Raw genomic sequence first — 21,819 nt, 5'->3', positions numbered from 1 at the left:
TGTGTCCAGTACAATTTAATAAAAACATTAAAAAAGATTTTCAGGTTTTAGGTATCACCTAAAGCATGGGTACTCACAAACGTTCTCTCGGGGGCCAAATTTACAGTGTGGTTTATGGGCGAGGTCCACACCGGTGGGGGCGGGGGCAGTAGGGTGAGGGGCGGGGCTAGAGCACAAAAAAAACTATGTCCATGAGGTTGAACACAGGCCCCTGCAGTGTATGCCTTCGTCCAATGAGCCACCAGACCCGGCATACACACATCTCTCTATTTAGCTCTCTCTCTCGCTCTGTCTCCCTCTCTCTCTCCCTCCTTCTCTCTCTCTTCGTCTCCCTCCCTCTCTCTATCACTCACTCACTCTGTCCCTCGCTTTCTCTTTGTCTCCCTCTGTCTCACTCACTCTGTCTCCCTCTGTCTCTCTGTCCCCCCCCCTCTCTCTCGGTCCCCCTCTCTCTCTGTCCCCGTCTCCCTTCCTCTGTCTCCCTTCCTCCATCTCCCTCTGTCCGTCTCCCTCTGTCACCTCACCCGCTGCTCTCACACCCTGCTGTCCTCGTCACCCTGTGTCACCTCACCCCTCGTGTGTCACCCTGGGCTGAGACTGCTTCCCGGGCACACACACAGCCGCAGCGGAGTACTTCACAGGTATTTAAAAGACCATTCACTTGTTAATGAGGCTTTGTTGTATTTCACCTCTTCTTAGCGCCCCTGCATCTCCACTCAATCAGAGGAATAAGATTTTTAAAACTATTAAACTTTTGAAAAATAGGTTAAAATCCAATTTCCGTTACTGTCTGACGTGCTTGCAAACTAGGTTCATGAATCTTAGAAATGTTTATTTTTGAAGTTTCGGTCATTACTAAAACCTAATATTAGTCTACTGTTAGACCTGGTACCAATGGTGTGAGTCTCCCTTTCAATGTTTCTGATTGCCTCCTCTGTTTTAGATAGGTTTTGCTGGTTTAGATGCTTTGGGCACTGTGCCACTGCCATTCAGTGCCACAGTGCAAGTGCACCCTATGTTAAATTGATGTAATGATTAGTGACTCCACGATTGGGTTATTTGATTTACTGGTGGGCTTGCACCACTGGTTGTGCCACCCACAGAAGCAGCTTGTAAAGTGTGTATCAGGTCTGCCATTGCAGAGACTATGTGCAGTCTGGTACTGCCATGCTGATTGCTCTAGTGCACCCACTTGCCAGTCCCTAAACCTTTCCTTAGCTTCATATCAGACACCCCTATGGTAGGCCCAAGGGAAGGGTGCATTATAAGTATAAGGTAGGCCATGCCCTGGTGTGTGTGTGTGGCATGTCCTAATAGTGAATCACAGCCATTTTTGTTTTTCACTATTGCAAGGCTACCTGTTCCCCATAGGCCAGAATGGGCAGTTTGATTATTACATCTTATAATCCTAACTGACTCAGGAAACATGGTAGAAATTCGGGTTTAGTATGCCTGAACTCAGAAAGATAAAATACATCTTTTAGTGAAGTTGGTTTTAACATTCAGGGCCTCATGTAGGTAAATAAATTTTACCGTTTCTTAAATACCGAGCCGTACCGAATCGGTAAATTAGAATCGGTAAGTTATATGTAGGTAAAAATTCGGTAACAGTTACCGATTCGGTAACATTCGGTAATCACGAATCGGAATTCACCGAATCGGTAAATACCGAGGTGGTATTTACCTAATCGGTAAATACCGAGGTGGTATATACCGAATCGGAAAATACCGAGGTGGTATTTAGCGAATCGGAAAATACCGAGGATACTACCACCTTCCCTTTACTAAGTAGCTAATATCATAATTATGCTATAATAGAAGGTCCCTTAGGCGTGAAGGGGGGACCCCATACCTCAAAAATCAGCTTAGTGAAATCACATCACAGGAGCATCAGGAGCCTTCTCGCAGGAAGGCTCGTCTTCGGTCTGAATAATAAACATGATGTCTGTGACATGAAAAGCACCAACTTTCATGTATTTGCAGCTGCGCGTGTGTCATGGCTAAATAGTGGGTCGAACAACCTAGAGTGGAAAACATGCATTGTGTAAAATTCCAGACTGTGTGTCACAGCATGTACAGACCAAGGTCGCTGCGCAGAGCTTGGGATGGTAACAACAGATTGCACTCGTCTGAAGGAAGTCTTGAGTCAGCAGTTTATTCAAGAAAGAACATGTAAACGCAGTGTCGTGTGCAAAGACAAAAAGATGGCCACATAACATTCAACGTGGTTATGCTAACTGAACAATGTATGTACGTATTCAGGGAGAACTCACTACACGCCCCCTTGAGCGAAGCAATATGTAATAGGCAAGAAAAGAGAGAACGCAGAGTCCAGTTTCGTCAGAGCAGAACAAGGCGTAACCAATGCAGCGCCAAAGTCCTAAAGTCCAATTAATTGCAGCATAAAATTCCAAAAAACACAATGCAAGTATAGTAAAAAACTCAAGCCGACCATCAGGAAGAGAAAAAAGAGAAATAAAAGAAATAAATGTTGCGCCAGGGTGCTGTCCAGTAGCACAGGCGCAATGGACGACAATCCAGTTAATCCATGAATGTATAGGCAGCATATGTGGCCACGGCTTCCAACAAAAAATCGTTTGCAGGGCCACTGAAAGTCTCAGCCATCCAATTAAGTAAAGAAAAGGAACATACGTGTTCTCCAACCAACGGAGCCTGTAGCACAATCAGAGGGCACCCGGAATGTTCCTCCAAATAGCTCATAGACAAGAAGTCGTAGGCTGCCGCTGAGATGTCCCAATTACCCAGGATACCATGCGCCGCACCACACGCCATGATCCGGACACCAGAACAGGACAACTCGTGAGACACTAAGGGCCTCATCAGTCGATCGAAATCCGGCACCGGAGACACCATGTTGGTCAAGCACAAATCCAGAGGCCATTCAAAGGGACAATCCAGGCAGTGAAATACAGGTTGTACGCAGGTGAAGTAGGAATACCTGAAGGATAATCCATAAGCCAGGCTCAAAGTCGCCAATGGCAAAGTACCATAGAAGTCAAGCATCCTATCACGAAGAAGATGCAGACGGGACAGGTACTCGTGTGGCACAGAAGGAGCAGCCATTCCGGAGTATGAAAAGGAAAAGCAGCACACCTGCCACTAGCACCAGGAGCAGCGGGACACCTCCAAAGATGCTCGAGAAAAGTGAATGAACAAATGCCGGAATTACACCACAAAATAGTTTGGAAAGAGGTCACGAGACCCGAGGCCACATGTTTAAAAAAATGAGCCAGGCCGGTCGTGGACGAGGCATTGAAAATAGTTTGGATCAAAGAGCCGAAATGCAGGGGGAGGTCAGTATTCAGAGGCGCCTGTACCTCAGTGCGCGTATTAGCAACGTGAAGGACAAATGTTTCACGAGAGGAAGTCAAAGGCACCTCTTTGTAGGACAATAGCGCTCTATTCTGCTCAACTTGTTGAACTCTGCTTTCAAGGTTGGAATCGAAGGCCAGATGGAAACATCCAGCCGCACATGCGGGGGTGGAAAAAGAACAGTATTGCAGCAGACAACTTCATGCGAGACAGTTATGTACGGGATTCCCACTCACATCCCGCAGCAAGCTTCATTATTCAAAATTAAATAAATACCGTTTGCAAGCAGAGTGATAGAAGGTGTAATCACAGGCACTGGGATACCTCGTAGGACGCACGCAAAATTCGGGGCTTGTACATTGCATGCGCCGTGTACTTGCATGTGCCTATTGTCTCATGTATGAATCCTAGAAGAGAGAGTGCTTAAGCTATTATCTATAACGGCTAAAGCCTTCTCCATGTTTGCTTGGTCAATATCTCTCAATCTGGAAGCCGCCTCACTGTGCGACAACTTGCAGACTTCGTTGTAGATAGCATACGCCCACCTTTTGGTTCTGCCACCCACTGGACCATTCACAAAATCATTCAATTCGGTATGCACATTGATGGAGTGGGTGGACTTCCTGATCCTGTAGATGTGCTCTGTGTCAGCTGGTGGACAGAGTGGGATGTGTGTACCATCAATGCAGCCAATGACATGGGGGAACTGTGCCATGTGATAAAAGTCAGTTTTAGTTTTCTGCAGTTCAGCCTGTGTGTTGTGGAAGCTGATGTAGTGGTGCATTCTCTGCATCATGGCATCCAGGAAATTCCTGAAGGAACGGGACAGGCAACTCTGGGATACACCACCCACCGCAGCTGTCACCACCTGATAACTGCCGGATGCCAACAGATGTGGGCTGCAGAGCACCTGCACATGTGGGGGTATGGCGTGCGCCCTTCGTATTGGCTGGTCCAGGAGTGGGTGCAGGTCCCTGATTAAGTCCATGATGGTTTCGGGGTGTAGCCTGTACCTCTCATGTATCTCTGCATCAGTCAGCTGGAATAGTGTGATGCGCTGTCTGTGGATGCGTTCCTCCCGTCGCCAAACCCTCAGTCCTGCTGCCTGTAGACGTAGGCGCCTTGCAATGACGTACATAGCGGCCAGGTTGTCCACGCTGTTGCATTTTGGGATTGCTTATCTGCACTGTTGATGGTTACCACCTGCTTTCAATCCGTGTTAATTACCGACTCTTATTTACCGATTTTCTGGGATTTCTTAATTACCGAGTGCTCCTACATGTCATTTTAATTTTTACCACTTCATATTTACCACTTCATATTTACCGATTCGTTAATTATGTATTCGGTAAATCTGAATCGGTATTTTGGAATTCGGTAAATATGAATCGGTATTTACCGCCTCATATTTACCGAAAAGTGGTTTTTGGACTCCTACATCTCACTTGTCTGAATACCGGTCGGTAACGGCATATTTACCGAAAATCGGCCGTTACCGACCGGTATTTGGCTACCTACATGAGGCCCTCAGTGTTTGAAAATACCACTTTTAGAAAGTAGGTATTTTCTTGCTCAACTGTCCAAGCCTGCCTCTGGTAGGTTGTGTATTGTGTGTCTGGTTTTGTGAGTGACAGGGGCTGGGGGATTCCAGGGGAGAGGGTGAGTCAGCACAGGGCTAAATAGAAGATCTGCATGTAGATGGGTGGGAGGAGTTGCACCTGGGACCTGAATAGGGTTGTGCCTTCCCTCAACAATGCTGGTTCCACCTCCTGTGGTGCGTCTGATGTCTCTGCCCTGCACTGTGAAAGGAAAGGAGTCATGTAAACAGCGTGCTCCAGGACTGACCAGAACTGGTTTGGACTAGGCAAAGGTCTCTCTGCCTTCAGAGAACCAAAGAGAAAAGTAGTATAAATATGGGGCCCCAAGACTTGAGATCACTTCTGGAACAACAAGAAGAAACCTCTGCCAAGGAGAAGAACCAAAGGAAGCTGTAGGAGTGGACCGCCCCCCTGCCAGTGTGCTGGGTTGGCCTACAGTGGTGTATTCGGTGCCAAGGAGAGGAGAAGGAACTTTTGTGTGTACTTCACCATCTTGCAGAATATTTCTCCAAGGGCTTGAACTTGTACTTGCCTCCTGCTGAAGTCTCTGGGACAACTGACTTCACCACCAGCTCCCCTCTGAATTTCCTTGCTGGGAATTCTATCTGCAGAAGCCTGCATGTCGCTGGGAGCTGGAAGCGCGACACAACAAGAAGAAGCGTGTTGCCGCCGCAGCTGTAGCAGTCGCATCGCCGGAGAAGCGCGCCGCCGCATCTCCTAGAAGCGTGTCTTCGTCGCAGCTGTCTGCTGTCGCATCACCGGAGATGTGCGTCGCAACCGTGAGGGACACCGTCGCATCATCGGAGTCGCGGCTCCAAAGTACAGAGTCGCCGCAAGGCTGCCAGGGCGTGCCCGCATCGTCTCAACATCGTCGCATCAAGGGCGCCATCTTATCGCATCGCACTGGATTGTAGCACGTGAATCTACGCATCATCTCCAGTAAGGATCAAGACGCATCCCCTACTCTGCGCAAGCATTGAGGCACAACGCATCGTCTTCCCCCGAAGCAAGGAACAGACGCATCTCCAACGCTGCAAGCCTTTTGTTTATTTTGAGTTAGGCATCCAGGTACTTTTTGGAGGACTGTGTCGCATTTACCATCAACTTGAACTAAGTTAATTCTACCATATTTAAGTCAATTTTAAGTACAGTATTGTGGATTTTTGTCGTTTGTAGTCTTGTGTTAAGTCTATATAAAGAATACTTATTTTTATAAAACTTGTGTGGTGTCCATCTATAGTGTTTTCACTGTATTCTGTATGTGTTCACAAATGCTTAACACACTGCCTCTGAGATAAACCTGTCTGCTCGTGCCAAGATACCAAGGGGGTGAGCAGGGGTTATCCAGTAGTGTAATCCCCTTTCCCTGACTTAGAAGCAAGGGTCCCTATTTGGTCAACTAGAGACCCCCAGTTCTAACATCTACGATATTTAGCTTTTTTTCTCTACATAATTTAATTGGATACAGGTCTCCTGCTAAATTAAATCATAGATGGGAATGCTCTTGTTGCTTTATTAGTTTACCAAATCACTGTGATATGAATAAATTATTTGTGGTAAAGAGTTAACAAAAAGAAAATGAAATGGTAATATTCGACAGACTACTGAAAGTATTTCCTACAAAGTCACAGGTGGGAAAAAGGCCAACATGTAGTGGGAGAAACTCTCCAAACAGCAGTAGGACAATGTTACTTACCTTACATCTGTTCTTGGCATGTAGAGCTGCAGATTCACATCTGCCATCTAGCGTTGGTTACGGATGTTTGTAAGTTGTTTTTCTTCGAAGAAGTCGTTCCTAGTCACGAGGTAAGGTGACTCCTCCTTTCGGTGATAGTGCTGATGGAGCGAGGACTCGTAGAAAAGAGACTTGCTCGGAAGCAATCCTCATTTAACTTCTAATCTTGTATTAACTATGTATTGTGTAAATTAACACGCATTACATTAGACATAAAAGAAAGAAAAGCTTGCCTATGTGTCTTACTAATAGGTAACTCGAGCGAAATTCTAAAATGGGCGCTAACGAGAAATCTTTACTGGGCATGTGTCAACTGCATCTACGTAGTATGACGAACTGTCGCTTGGAGGGAATTTCTTACGCCTGCACAAACACTAATAAAATGGCTGCTAGAAAGCTCACATGCTTGGCATCTGCTCTGCTGAAACTAAACCAAGCAGTTTTGCTTATGCGGGGAAAGCATTTATACGTAAATGGGATTAGAGTAGAGATAGGTGGTATACAGTGAAACCATTTTATTTTAAAATTAATGTGTCTTTTTGACTTTCTTATTAGTTTGTATGTGGGCCTCTCATACGAATCCGGAGTCTGTAACCCACCTGATCTCCGCACATGCGTGATATGAGTGAGCCGGAAGAAGTGATGTGACACTTGAACGCAGTCCAAGGACGCAAGAGATACAAACCCTGGGAACCAGCCCCCTAGTCCTCCGAAATGAATGGGAACACTTGAAAATGATAATTTTGTGTCTAATAAGATGTGAATACGGGTCGGAATAAATTCTATGAATAGAAATTAAGGGGTGGGATCATTGAACAATGGAATGAAAGAATACATTGAAAAATATGCATGGTGTGATGATCATCCCCCCTTGCCTGTTCAATCGGATTTAGTAATTTTGTGATATTGAAACATTAACGGGTGGTACATGAATATAGAAAGGTATAATTGAGGTAGTCTTAGTTAGTTAGCACGAGAGACGCTGAATGCTGCAGAGCTCGGGATGCTGTCGGAGTGACGAGCAATTGCAGATGAAGAATCGAATTTCAGAACCATCAACGTAAACTTAATTAAATTAGAAGAAGATCACGGAAGAATCTCGAGGAGGAAGAGTGTGTCAGAGAGGGGTGTTACGCAAGCGTTGGTGTTAGAGAGGTAATCTATCCTGTCCTGATTCCTGTCCTGAAGTCTTTGTCGCCTGATCTTTCTCGGGTGACCCTTCCCAGCTCTTTGGCCATCAGGGGGTTGGTTTTCACACCATCCTAGGTAATTATATTTTCGTGAATGTGCTTCTCTCTCTAGCCTCTCCTTTTTGAGCAACGTCATTGCAAAATATGATATATTTGTTTGATTGATTGATTAATTGTATCTTCCTTCCTGTGAGTGACGGAGACTGTACTGTACTTTGAAAATGGTTCACGTGAAATTAATTTAGATAAAGCCTTAAAAATGTTCCAGAGTCTGTGATCATTTCCTTGCTAAGAGAATTAATTCATGTCATTTCACCATCAACTAGTTCAACTAATGGTCCATTGACCAGAGGAAAGAACTTTTTGATTAGAGAAAGATTAGTTAGGAATGATAGGTAACTAATCTTGAAGCAAGAAACTACACAAACTTTGACTCCAGCGGTTTTACTGGCCTGTGTGTGCATGTGTGTGTTTATGGGCCCAGGTGAGTATATGGTATTGGAGTATCTGTGGCTGGTTCACCGCTGGATCAGTACGCATGGGCATTGTTAGATTGTTTTCCCGCAAGAGGGTGAGAATGGAGTAAGAAAGTGTAGTATACAGATGTCCATGTGTATAAATGTATAATGAAAAACTGCAATAACTGCAGGTACCAGGGGAGGCGGGTGGGCGCATGTGAATCTACAGCTCTACATGCCAAGAACAGATGCTTACTGGGTAAGTAACATTATCCATTCGAGGCATGTGTGCTGTAAATACACATGCTTTACATAGATTATAAAGCAGTATACTCCCAAAGAGGTGGCTACCCTGTAGTTGTTTTGAACAGTGTTTTAAGTACTGCTTAGCCTACATTAGCCTGTTGGCGTACTAACACATCCACACAATAGTGTTTGGTAAATGTGTGTGGTGTAGACCATATAGCTGCCTTACATATGTCAGCTAAAGGAATGTTACCCGAAAAGGCCACAGAAGCACCTATTTTGCAAGTGGAATGCGCTCTAGGGGGTATGGTTAAAGTTCTTTTGGCTTTAGCATAGCATTTTTGAATGCATTTAACAATTAATCTGGCAATACCAGATTTAGATATAGGATTGCCCTTGTGTGGTGAAGCAAATGCAACAAACAGTTGTTTCATTTTACAAAAGTCTTTTGTCCTATCTATGCAGTACAGTAAAGCACTTTTAACGTCAAGCGTGTAAAGAGCGCGTTCTGCTACTGAATCAGGTTGAGGAAAGAAAACTGGTAACTCGCCCGATTGGTTTATATGAAAAGCAGAAACTACTTTGGAAACGAATTTAGGGTTGGTGCAGAGAACTAACCTATCTTTGTGTAGCTGAAAGAAAGGTTCTTCTAAAGTTAATGCCTGTAGCTCACCAACTCACCTCAGTGATGTGATGGCAAAGAGGAAAGCAACTTTCCATGAGAGGAATTGTAAAGGGCACTTGTGCAATGGTTCAAAAGGTTGACCCATGAGCCTTGTGAGAACAATGTTGATATTCCACACTGGGGCAGAAGGAATCCTTGGCGCTATTACTCTTTTTTAGCCTTCCATGAAGGTCTGGATTACTGGAACTCTAAATAGTGACAGATGTTGCTTATTCTATAAATATGCATCTACTGCTGCAAGGTGCAAACGAATAGACGTACAAGCCAGTCGGGTTTGCTGTAAATGTAACAAGTAACAAAGAATGTTTTGTATAGTAGCATCTAAAGGATTGATTTTGTGGTTATTGGAATATACAACAAATCTTTTCCATTTTGCTGCATAGCAAGCTTTGGTGGTAGGCCTTCGTGCTTCTTTTCGAATATTCATACAGTCTGGTGGTAAATTTAAATAACCAAACTCTATGACTTCAGGAGCCAGATCACTAAATTCAGTTCTTTGGGATTTGGATGTCTGACTTCTCCATGGTTGTGTGTGAGGAGACTGGAGGTAAGGTGCAGTTTTTGATGTGGAACTAGTGACATCCCCAACAGGATGGTGTACCATGGTTGACGGGCCAATTTGGGAGCTACCAGAATTAGTGTGAGGGATGCTTGCCTGAGTTTCCGAACCACACAAGGAATGAGCGGGAGAGGTGGAAAAGCATAGGCAAATTTTCCTGACCAGTTCATTCATAGGGCATTACCCTTTAAGAGCGGGTGTGGGAACCTGGAGCCGAAGATTTGGGCATTTTGCGTTTTCGGCTGAGGCGAATAAGTCTATGTGTGGAAATCCCCATTGTTGAAAGGTAGGAAGGAAAACTTGGGGGGTGAATGGGATATCTTCTTCTACTGGGTTGACTGTTGACTCCTAGGAGATGTTCTGCCAGAAGCTAAATCTTCTGATGATCACTCAATTCCAAATGGCTTAAGTGTTGATAGTTGGAGAGAGCGTCCCACCCCTGCTTCTACACATAATACATTGCTGTCATGTTATCGGTTTGGACTAGGACAGTTTTGGCTATGAGGTGAGTTTGAAAAGCTCTGAGTGGTAGAAAAACAGCTAAAAGCTCTAGATAGTTGATGTAGAGAGTCTTGTGCTCGTTGCTCCACAGGCCTTGTATTGTGTAATCTTTGAGATGAGCACCGCAACCTGTTAAGAGATGCGTCCGCTGTTAGCACGATCTGTGAAACAGGGTCAATGAAATGCCGGCCGGCTGATATGTTTTGTGGGTTCCACCACTGCAGAGAGCGATGGGCACCCTCGTCTACCAACACTAGATTGGTTAACAGACCCAGTGATTGATTCCACTAACGTGCTAAGCAGTCTTGTAGGGTGTGCATGTGAAGCCTTGCATGGGGTGCAATTGCACTGCAAGACGCCATCATTCCCAGCAGTTGCACCCTGGCTGGTAATGCTTGGTTGGTTTGAAACTGCAGAATTGTAGCCTGAATATTGTGCATTCTGGCTACATTGGGAGTTGCTAGAGTTTTGACTGTGTCTAGACTGGCTCCTAGATAAGACTGCATCTGGGAAGGATTCAGATGAGATTTTTGTGCATTGATGGTGAGGCCCAGTTAATGAAGTAGATCTATTGGGACCTGTAAGCTGAAGACAGTTCTGGTGATTGCTGGCTTTGATAAGCCAGTCATCTAGATAGGGGAAGATGTGAATCTGCTGACTTCTGAGATGAGCAACGACTACTGCCAGGCATTTGGTAAAAACTCTGGGCGCTGTAGTCCCTCCCAAGGGAAGCACCTTGAACTGGTAATGCTTGCCTGCTATCACAAATCTGAGGTATTTGCGGTGAACCAGATTAATTGGAACATGAAAATATTAATCTTTTAAATCTAGAGTAGACATAAAATCTGCTTTGTAAAAGCGGGAGCACCTGTTTAAGCGTCACCATGTAAAAGTGCTCTGACCGTATATAACGGTTTAACTCTGAGATCCAGAATAGGCCTTAGGGAACTGTCCTTTTTGGGGATGAGAAAGGACACAGTGTAAATCCCTGAGCCTTGGTATTGTATTGGAACCAGCTCTATTGCCCCTTTCTTTCAGTAAGAGGGACTGGATCTCTTGTTCTAGCAAGTGTATGTGTTCTGGAGACAACTTGTGAGATTGAGGTGGAATGTTTGGGGGATTGCTGGTAAGCTCCAGGCAATAACCATGTTGGATAATTCCAAGCACCCATTTGTCTATTGTTATAGACTGCCAAATGGGGAGACATTGTTGAAGTCTTCCTCCAACAGGTGTGGTGTAATCAGGGGGAAACGTGGGTAAGTCACTGTTTGTTGGGGGAAGGGGAGTTACACGGTGTATTGCCCGTACACCTACCCTTGAAGTTGTTGCCTCTATAACCTCCTCAAAAAAATCCTCTGCAGGAAGAGGACTGATTGTTACCTTTATAAGTTGAGGTATTTTGAACTGGGGATGGGGTTTTGGACCCTCCTCTGTAAAAGGAGCGACGAAAGGAGACTCTGTTGGACGGAGACTGGAGTGCTCCCATAGATTTGGCTACCTCAGTGCCCTTTTTCATTCTCTCCAACGCTTGATCTACGATAGGACCAAATAGGTGTTCCTTATCAAAGGGTGTGATAAGGATTGATTGTTGGACCTCAGGTTTAAAACCTGAAATCCTTAACCAAGCGTGTCTCATGAGCAGGATGTTAGCATTAACCGCTCTAGCTGCGGTGTCTGCAGCATCTATAGCACAATGCATAGAGGAATTAGAAATAAGCTTACCTTCATTTACTAAGTCCTGTGCCTTAGCCTTATGCTCGTCTGGGAGATATTGAAGCAATTGGTCCATTTCACTTCAGTGCGCCCTGTTGCATCTGGCTAAAAAGACCCTGCATATTCGCAACGCGCCATTGATTCGCAGCTTGAGCAGCTATGCGCTTGCCAGAAGTGTCAATTATTTTGGACGCTTTATCAGGCGGAGGAGCATCTCCTGATGTCTGAGAATTCACCCGCTCACGAACATTAGATCCTACTAGGGAATCTAATGGCAACTGGCCCTTGATAAATATAGGGTCTGTAGGGGAGGCCTTATATTTTTTGCCCACCCTAGGAGTCAAGAAGCGTGATTTGACTGGGTCTTTAATAAACTCTAAATCTCATCAGCATGTCACATTATGCCTTTAAGCATGTGAAGTGTCTGTTATGACCTGTGTGTGGATGATAAAGTCTCAAACAAAAAATCTTCTAGTGATTCTCTGTGCAGTGCCACCCCATGATATTGTGCTGCCCTGGCAATGAGTTCTTGATGGGATGCATTGTCGTCTGGAGGAGATGGTTTGGCTGGGTAAAGGTCTGGATCATTATCACCTGGGGGATCAATTGTGTAATATGTCCATGAATCTATTGGGAGATTTATCCCCACACAATCTGCATCGTCATTATCATGGTGAGATTGTGGGGAATCCTGAGGTGGAATCTGCAAAGGATTCTCAGGTGGAGGAGGCGGCGGTGGAGGTGATGGTAGATGGAAAGGACTTGTAGCCACAGATCTTTTCTTCAAAGGGATCTTGTAAGAAGTGTCCTCATTCTGAGGCTTACGTTTTTGAGTAGGCTTGGTGTGAATATGGCCAGTCTTGGGGCTAATATATAGCTTCTTTTGCTTTGGATCTGGTGTTAATGGAATAATGTCCACTTTTGGATCTGAAGGGGTCTCTTTGTGTTTCAGTGCCGAAGTTTTCGGTGCTGGTGTATTCGGTGCCAGTAGAGGCTGGCCTTTCGGCACGGACGGTGTTGGCTCCAAAGGTTGCTTGGGTTTCGGCATGGAGGATTTTGGCTCCGAGCCGGACTTGTGTTGGAACCGGAGGGCTTCGGCTCCGAGGAGGTCTTTTGACGACTTGGTACCGAGCCGGAAGGCCTGACTGGCTGTTTTTGAGCTGGGCCTGGAGGTGGGGCATCAAAATCATTGTCTCAGTGCCGACCTTAGCCAAGAGGAATAAGTGGTGTCGAAGCTTCGTGTTTTTTCGGAGTTTTGGGGGGCAAGGGGTCTTCTGTACTCACGTCAACTTGTCCCTACGGTAGTTCTTCGGCGTCGAGGTTTATCTCAAACTCCGATTCTGAGTCTTGTTCGGAGAAGGCCTCCTCCTCCTCTGCCGCTGATGCATCGCTGTCTTCTTGTCCGGAATCTTGACTGAAGATGTCCAGTGTGTCTTCGATGCTTTGACGCTGCATTTCTCAACGTCGAGCACGACGTTCCCGAAGAGTTTTCTTTGATCGGAACGATCTAGAAGTGTCACGGGTTTCTTCTTTGTGCTCCGGAGACAAGCTCAAGTTGAACACTTCATGTGAGTCAGTGTGTGGATACTTTGTGTGGCACCGAGGACAGTATTTAAACGGAGTCTGATCCATTGACGGAGAGCTGACTCGGCGTGGTTAAGCCAGAGGGCCGTCCACTAATCTTTCCGATCGAAAAGTCGATTCCGTTGTCAAAATGAAACGAGGAGAAGTGGGAAATGGGAATGGAAACAGTACCGTAGAGAGGATTGCGCGTCGAGGGGAACCCGAAGTACAATTTTGAACCGGAGCACATCAATACACGTCCGAACCCGATGACAGAAAAAAACAATCTAACAATGGAGTTGATGCCCACACGCACTATCAACGAAAGGAGGAGTCACCTTACCTCGTGACTTTTAAAAGACTGCTTCGAAGAAAAACAACTTGCAAACATCCGTACCCAACACTAGATGGCAGGAATATGCAATGCATGTGTATCTACAGCACACATGCCTCAAACACAGTATTTCTAGTCCTTTCGGGCTGACATTTTTTGTGAAATACATTCTCTCTTAGGATGAAGCAGTGCTAAGCTGGTACATGCATTAACAAGTAGCTGTGTACAGTACAATTTAATAAAAACATTTTAAACTATTTACAGCATGTAGATATCACCTACAGACTGCATTTAACTGCCTGGTGCCAATAGACGTATTGTGTACAATACCAATAGAAGAGTGTGGTTGTGGGTCAGCCCACTAATCAAGATTGGTTGGCTTTCTTATCTCGTTAGCTTCTGTATCAATGGCCTTCGTACCTCTTCTTGTGTTTGTATCTACCCTGTAGTGTAGCTTCTTTCACATCCTTTTTATTGAATGACGTGTCCTTGTGCTTACATTCAAGGAACTATCCTGGGCTTTTTCTTTTTGCAACCCACTGGAGTTCATGTGTTTTCTTCTTCTGTCTCTCATGCTTTTCTCCTAACCTCCCAAAGTATGCACTTTGTTGTTCATCTTTCCTCCCCTACCCCAAGTTTGTTCACTGCCTCTTTCATTTTCCACATCCTGGTTCAGCTATTATTGCTGTTATTTTCTCCTCCCCCTCAGCTCCTCCATTGCATCCCCCCCCCCCACTCACTGTTCAGGTCCCTCCCTTTTGGTTGGTGGCATTCAGTTGCCAAACCTGCTTTAAACCCTCTATCAACAGGTTTTCTATGTTCCTCCCACCCATCTCGTTTTTTAAAATATTTTTCCCCTTATTTGGAAGGGCCTGGCAGCTGCAATCTGCTACCCGCCATTCCTTACTTTAGAGTGTGCTTTAATCCTCCTTTTCTTGTGTTTTGTTTTTTAATTAATCACTCCAAGACAAACTGGCCATCAGCTGGCACAAAGTGGCATCAAAACAAGGGTGGACAACCAGTGGCGTCACTAGGGCGGTGCGGGGGGTGCGGACCGCACTGGGTGACACCATCGCATGGGGTGACACCATGGTTCGTGTCGACAATAATCTTGGCCGGCGGCCGGGTAAGGTTCGACAGACAGTAACATTATTTTGCATTTTGGTGTCACGGAGTCCGTGGCACCAAAATGCTAAATAATATTATTGTCTGTCGAACCTTACCCAGCCGCCGGCCAAGACTATTGTCCAATTAGGCTACGACTTGGGCGTCCAGACGATGTTCAAAACATCACTCACGTGACGTGGCTCCCGGCCCCGCCATTTTCATCACTGCCCATGGGGTTTTGCAGCGCCAGGTGCCCACTTGTCTTCCTCTGCAGCTGGTAAGTGGCACCCAGTGGCGTAGCTAGGGTGGGGGCGCTCCGCCCCAGGCGGCACTATTGTGGGGGAGGACAAAGGCATTTAGATAAGGCTCTGCTTGTTTTCGTGGACGTTCGGGGATGGGCAGAGAAGGAATAGGACTCGGGCAATGTCCTCTTTTATTTTGTGCTGGCAGCTGTCCCCACCTCTCTTCCTATTATTCCCTCTCTTTTTTTCTTGCTCCTCACTTAATGAAAACCGTGACTTGAAGAAACGGTTCACAACCTATCTTTCCTTCTTTCATTTAGTTGCTTCCCGGTGAAATGGATCCAAAAAAGAAAAACACTCTTGCGAGAAATGTCCTTTTTCTGACATTTTTCTATTCCAAAGTGCAGCGGGATGGAGAGAAATAGGTTTTAAATATGAAAAATAAATACATAACTAAATAAAGCAAGACAGATTGGTTTTTATTACATCCAAATAAATCAGCATCACTTTACAGAGTTTGCCAGTGAAGCGCTAGTTTTGTTTTCTCGTCTTTCTTTGAACAGCATTGTTGTTCCCAGGTGGGAAAGTGTACCATTCCTGGAGGTACTGCAATACTTGGTTGATGGGTGGATTGGAAAACAAAATGTGTACCATGGCTCTGTGTTTATGGGTGTGGTCTTTTTAAACCATACTGCTAACGTTTTGTAAGGATATAAGCAATGGACATTGATACGGTTCCCTTCAGGGCCCTCTAGTCATGTCCTTAACTTTTCAGGTAAAACCACTCGCTGATTTCTGAATAGTGAGTGAGAGATCGTTAAGGTAACCATGTTGTTTCTGCTTACATTTCACATGCTTTACTTAATCTTGCATTCCCTATGAGTGGTTGCTTTTACTTTTTTTTTTAGGCAGGATATTACTCTTAACAAGTGCATAATTTGAATTGAGCCACATCCAAGTGTTTAAAGCGGGCACAATTAGGTTATAGCTGAAGGCAGTGCGAGTTTCTCTCAGTGGGGAAGTATGGTGTTCAGTGGGGGAGAGGTTGTGGCACTATGGCCAGAGCTGTCGAATTTGGAACTGGGGAACCAGGTTCAGCCTTCATGACCAGTCCACCAGACCACTCTACTGAGGGAGCACATTCCCATGCTAGACCTTAGAAGGCCCCACTAGACCTTAGAAGGCTTGATGTCTTAGCACAAGCAGGTGTACCCTAGTGGTGTCAATTGTGGGTTGACCTTGAAGGCCTGTCCACCACAATCCATACTGAAGTTCATCTCCAGTCTTGCGGGCAGGCCTACGAAGCAGCACACCCTAGAGCACCAGTGATCCAGTCTCTTTGACTCTGTCACTGAGGTCACATGAACCTTGAGCAGGTTAGGGCGATGCGAACGGTGTGACCGCACTGGGTACCTATTTTGGGTGGGTGCGTAGTGTTTACAAGTATATTATGGTTTTAAAAAAACTTGCTGCCTCCTTCAAGGCCTCCAGCAATTTTCAGAAACAATAAAAATGTCATGATAACTTTGCTGATTAATGTTCTTCCTAGAGAGAGATCGGAGTTTTGTCTAGTGGAAGGGTTGACTCCTGGAAAGGTAGCACAGAGGGTTACTGTGCCTGCTGCAAAGAACATGTACCATGCAGATCACAAAGTGCACTGCTTTAATGGGGGGACCATGATGAATGGTCATTTAATGTCAGCTGTAGATGATGGAACCCCTTAACAGTGTCATGTATATGCATGTTTGCATTGTGCTGAAGGGATTACCAGGTAATTATTCACGCAGCTCTCTGATGGATGCCACATGCGATTTTTCTGAGTCCCCAGATAGATCATGCTGTCTGTGTGTTCTCTTTTTTACTGACAGTCACTGGTGTATTCAACTGTGTAGCCCTGGACCGTGTCATGTAGGTGCATGTAACTTGCATGATCGAGGTAACTATTAGCGGCGATACTATGTGTCACTCGGGCCTCTTTCAAGTGCTCGCCGTCCTTTTTCCCAAGCAACCCCCCCTCCCCAGGGGCGGCAATCTGAGGGATAGCCCTGGGCGCCACAAGCTCTAGCTACGCCTCTGGTGGCACCCCCATTCTTCCCTTCGCAGTGTTTGAAAGTATGCCCTTTGTTTATTGGAAGTTCTTGGGCCGTGCTTTCCGTCTGGGTATCAATCAATCTGACACCTTCCTGTCCACTGTGTGGCAACTCACCATGTATTATTACTAGCCCAGAGGTCTTTCTTTTCGAATTGTTTAGATCTTCCTGCATAGCCTGACAGGCTGAACCTATTCTCCCTCCTCTTACTTACCCTGGGCCCAGACCATCTGCTTCTTGAGATGGCATAGAATCCTTTCGTGCTGACATTTTGCTTGGGGCTGGACCCTCCCCCTCTACGGCCGTGGATTCAGGATCTCTTGTGACCCTCGGGGTGCCCTTCTTGTGTCAAATATGGGAAAGAGTTTTATACTGGATGATTCTTCTATCTTTGCTTTTTTTTTTGCTTATGTTGCTTGTGCTATTTTTAATGCTAATTATATATTCGTAATGCTAACAATATTGCCTTCTGAATTCAGGCTAGCCAACATTAAATTGTTGTTACTGCTGCTGGCTCTGTTTGGCAAGGATGTCTGCACCTTTGAGTCATTTTGGTGATGGGTATCTGATGTTTGGGCTTCCGTCAGGGACCCCTCCTCTCTCTGGCTCCCTGCCCTTATTTGGATTTCGAGCTCCTTATCATTTGCAATATTGCCTCTGTTTCTATACTTGTTTCTATGGTTGTTTTGGCACAGCTGGTTAAAGGAGATTTTTCAGGTCCTTAATCATAGATGTAAAAACTTCAGGCAACGTTGCTAGTTTCTCCATTATGATTCTGTAGTGGCAGTCTTTTGGAGTAGCTCTTTTTTTCCAAGTGTTCTAGCGATGGCCAGTGCTATAGTTTGCATAATGTCCCTTTGGACCTCCAGCTTATGTGACTGCCAAGTGAGGGCATTAGTGGCTTCTAAAAGTGTGGCATTAATTGATGACAGCAGGATATCCTGGTGTTTGTGCAAGTCTTGGCTTTTTTCATGCCTGGTCTCCTGGAAATTGTCATGGGACGTCAGATGTGTGTGTGTTATACTGAGCAGACTAGCCCCTTGCTATTGCACCTCCAACCACGGCATAGGTCTGTTTCCACTCAGCTCAATACAGTTGTCTCTTGATGTCAAGGGGCTGGTTGGGATAGTTTCAGTTGGGTCCATTAGAACACTCACTGCATCCTTGGTGTGTATTTCTACAGTGATTTCACCGTGTCGAGCTTGTTGTGGGGACCTGGAGCCCGACATCCTTGTAGACGACTAAATGGGTTTATTGCCCCCTTGACAGGGCACTACTAATGAACCTGAGGAAAGTTCTATCAAGCCTGTATGTGAGCTGCGTAGGTATCACAACTTCTGACGCTATTCTTAGTGACTGTTTGATACGTTGGAGCCTTTTCATTACGTTGGGGGCATCCAAGTCCATTTCATTACTGATGCTAAGCCCCTCTTTATCGGGGAGGGCTCTCGACCACCTCTCTGACGTCCTGTTACTGTCATTATCTGCTATCATAATAGCACTGGAGTCAAATGTTGAGCCCCCTGAGATTCCAGCTGGAACTCTCCTATAATAATCGTCCTGGGGTTTTGGCCCCTTTGCACCCTTCTTTGTGCTCCTCTTCGCACAAGCTCTAATCTGCTGCTTTCTACTTCCCCCTTTTACCATGGCTGCTGCTCTTCTCTGCAAGAAGACTCCATGAGCTACTTTCCAGCCTGAGGCAAACACGTTGCTTTAACTTGCTGACGGTCACCATCCGGGGTCCTTCTTGATGTCCCTAGTGCTTTTCGGAACAGTATCAAGGCGGTTGTCAATAGGACTCATTAGGCACCAGCTGGTTTAATATTTTCTTCCCATTTTCTTCCTGCGCGCCTCATGGCGTGAAATGACTCAGGTGCAGCATATAAAATGTTTGTTTGCGCTAAAAGCCTAATAGGTGCGTATTCAACAAAAGTAGCCATTTGCAGTGGCCTCACATACACCTGCACCCCTGTGTCAAAACGAGTGGCACTGCTGCTCAGTGCGTGAGAAATAATGCACTGAAAAGGAAGAGTCAGAAAGGTGAACACTGGCTCTGCACTTCTGAATATAAATTAAAAAGTAGCATTTGTTTTTATCATGTAACTTTCTTTGGTGATGGAAACCAATTGGTTAATAGAGTTACAAGCTCTCAAACAATTTACTTGTGCCCTGTATTTTTTTATGTAGCAACATTTTTGCCCTCTCGTCTTCCGTGTAAAAGAAAGTTGTTGAGTGATGTCTTGAGCAGAATGAATAGCAATGACACTGTGCCTGGTAAGACAGTTGGCATTGTTGTAACCGTTGACGGGTGCAGAGCTACTGTTATTTAAGTAAACTCCAGTCAGGTCCGGTGAGCATGATGCGAAGTGCCACACATTGGAATGGGGCAGGCGTCTCCGCCTCGAAGGAATGCGTCAAAGCCACACTCCACATTTTCCAGCGCGTGGTTAAGACTTTTCTATGTTGGCCAGGAGCAAGGGGAGGAGTTATGAAAGGATGGGTAACACCTCTGCAGTGCTTTAGACTCCGGTGTAGAGGAGTGGGCTTGGAAAGCGCCCAGAAGAAGAAGAAGGACCCCCTCCGTGGGTGCCGCACAGATGAACACATCTCCTCGAGGAGGTCCATCATGGATTCATGGGATAAGTTGTGAGGGGGTGACACCATGAGTTACCCGCACTGGGTGACACCAACCCTAGTGACGCTACTGCGGACAACAATGAGGACTTGGCAAGGTTACCCTGGAGAAAAACTGACAGAGAAAGTGAACAGCATTTCCACAAACGCACCTGGTATGTGGAGAAACCCAGCAATGTCAGAGCTGTTCGAATTTATTTAAAAATAAGCAGGCCTCTAAGGGCTGAGTGGGTTCATGCTACTTGTAAGTACCTGGCAGACATCAGCACGAAGGCCAGTCGTGAAGAATCCTTGGCTTTCCAACTCCACGGTCACTTCACGTCTCATTGAGTTCTTCTGTCTTATTTTCTGCAGCGCTTCCTGCAGTGAAAGGAGGACATCGTTATTCAGTCATATCAAGAAAGAACCAAGGCCACGTAATTAAAGGAGTCCAGGTATGGAAAAAAAACTCAAAAAAACAAAGCACTTAATGCTCCAGTTTCTATTCAAAACGATAAAGATAAAGCATGACATTTTTTAATTCTGAGTAATTCTGCGATGCATTTTAAGAGCTTAAGTAAGTGGTCCAAGTGCCAGGAAAATGTGCCCTTCGTGACCCGAGACAAGGTAATATGTAGAGTGCTAGTCACATCCCATTCTATAACTGCACAACAAAACGCACTCAGACAGCAGGAAGCCAATTGTGACCAACAACCTGCTGGTTAAAATGCATATTTTAATGGCAAAAATCACTTAAAGGCAGCAGCACAGTCACGATTTCCTCCATCTTGAGTTCACAAACACAACGTCCATGCTCATCTGTTCACAAAAGTAAATGTTTTATGATTTTTATGCTAGCAGAAATAACGCATTTGGTTCATGGCATACATTCTAATGTACATACAAAACTATTGCAGTACGTGCAATGACCACAAAGGAAAATAGAATATTCTCAAATATTGATAGATGGTTTAACTTCAGCACTGACAATGGGTGCGATGCAATCCTCCACCATTGTGTCTGTAGTGCGCCATTAGGGATGGTCCCTTGCCGTCCCCGCTCCCCCAGATCCCTCAGCCTCCCCATTGAGCAGGCTTCTTTCAAGTCCCAGACTCCTCCTCTCTGCCCCTTTGGAAGGTGTTCTATCACAATACCGAAATGTAAATATAGACCTGCAATTCTAGAGGTTCAACAAAATCGACTGCAAAGATATTGTCAAGCCAAGTAGATGTGGATTTCAGATTAGTAAATCTACACATCCCTACATATGCTTATAGATGATATGCTGGCTCGGTATTCAAGAGTAGACAGAAGAGTGCTGATCGATATTACTGACCTCAATTTTGTGACAACCCACTGGAGGGTTGATCAGGGACCAGGCGGTCCATGAAAGTTATTTCTGTGGCACAGGTGGTGCCCAGTTTCAGATACATCACAGAAATTCTCGTTGGGCTCCTCTCTCTAAGATGCAATATCCATGCAGAAGTCAAAACACGTACAGAAGCAGCTTAGAGACAGGCCATCTAACCCCCAAACAGGGAGTGCATTAGCCCTTTGCATCCTAGCCTTCCCAGTTCATCCAGGCAACAAGAGGTATTCCGTTTTTTAGGATGAGAAGTTCAGGCACTTTGGGTCTAGGCCATAAGCGGAAATGTCATGGTTGTGATGCAGGGACTTCATCACCCTATGGCTCTCTGGCACACACTGTGACTTACGCTGGCGTCTGTTGCTTACCAGCATTACCATCCATGCGGGTTAAAGATGATCACACTGCCATGCCATCAGCTAAGCGGCCTAGTCCGCTGTGGGTGGGACTTTATGAACAGGCTTTAGGCTACTATATAAGCATTCA

General features: G+C 45.4%; 1 protein-coding gene across 2 annotated transcripts in view; it reads right to left on the bottom strand.

Moving 5' to 3' along the window:
- DROSHA (drosha ribonuclease III) overlaps nucleotides 1–21,819 on the bottom strand; it is a 533,090-nt gene that overhangs the window by 200,819 nt on the left and 310,452 nt on the right. For both annotated transcript variants that reach the window (XM_085607071.1, XM_085607072.1), the window contains exon 16: nucleotides 20,241–20,348. In XM_085607071.1, coding sequence (XP_085463197.1) covers nucleotides 20,241–20,348 — 108 coding nt within the window. The remainder of the gene's footprint in view (nucleotides 1–20,240; nucleotides 20,349–21,819) is intronic.

This window comes from Triturus cristatus, chromosome 5_2 (assembly GCF_964204655.1).
Source record: "Triturus cristatus chromosome 5_2, aTriCri1.1, whole genome shotgun sequence".
NCBI classification, from domain to species: Eukaryota; Metazoa; Chordata; class Amphibia; order Caudata; family Salamandridae; genus Triturus; species Triturus cristatus.
This window is presented reverse-complemented; position numbering and strand designations above follow the sequence as displayed.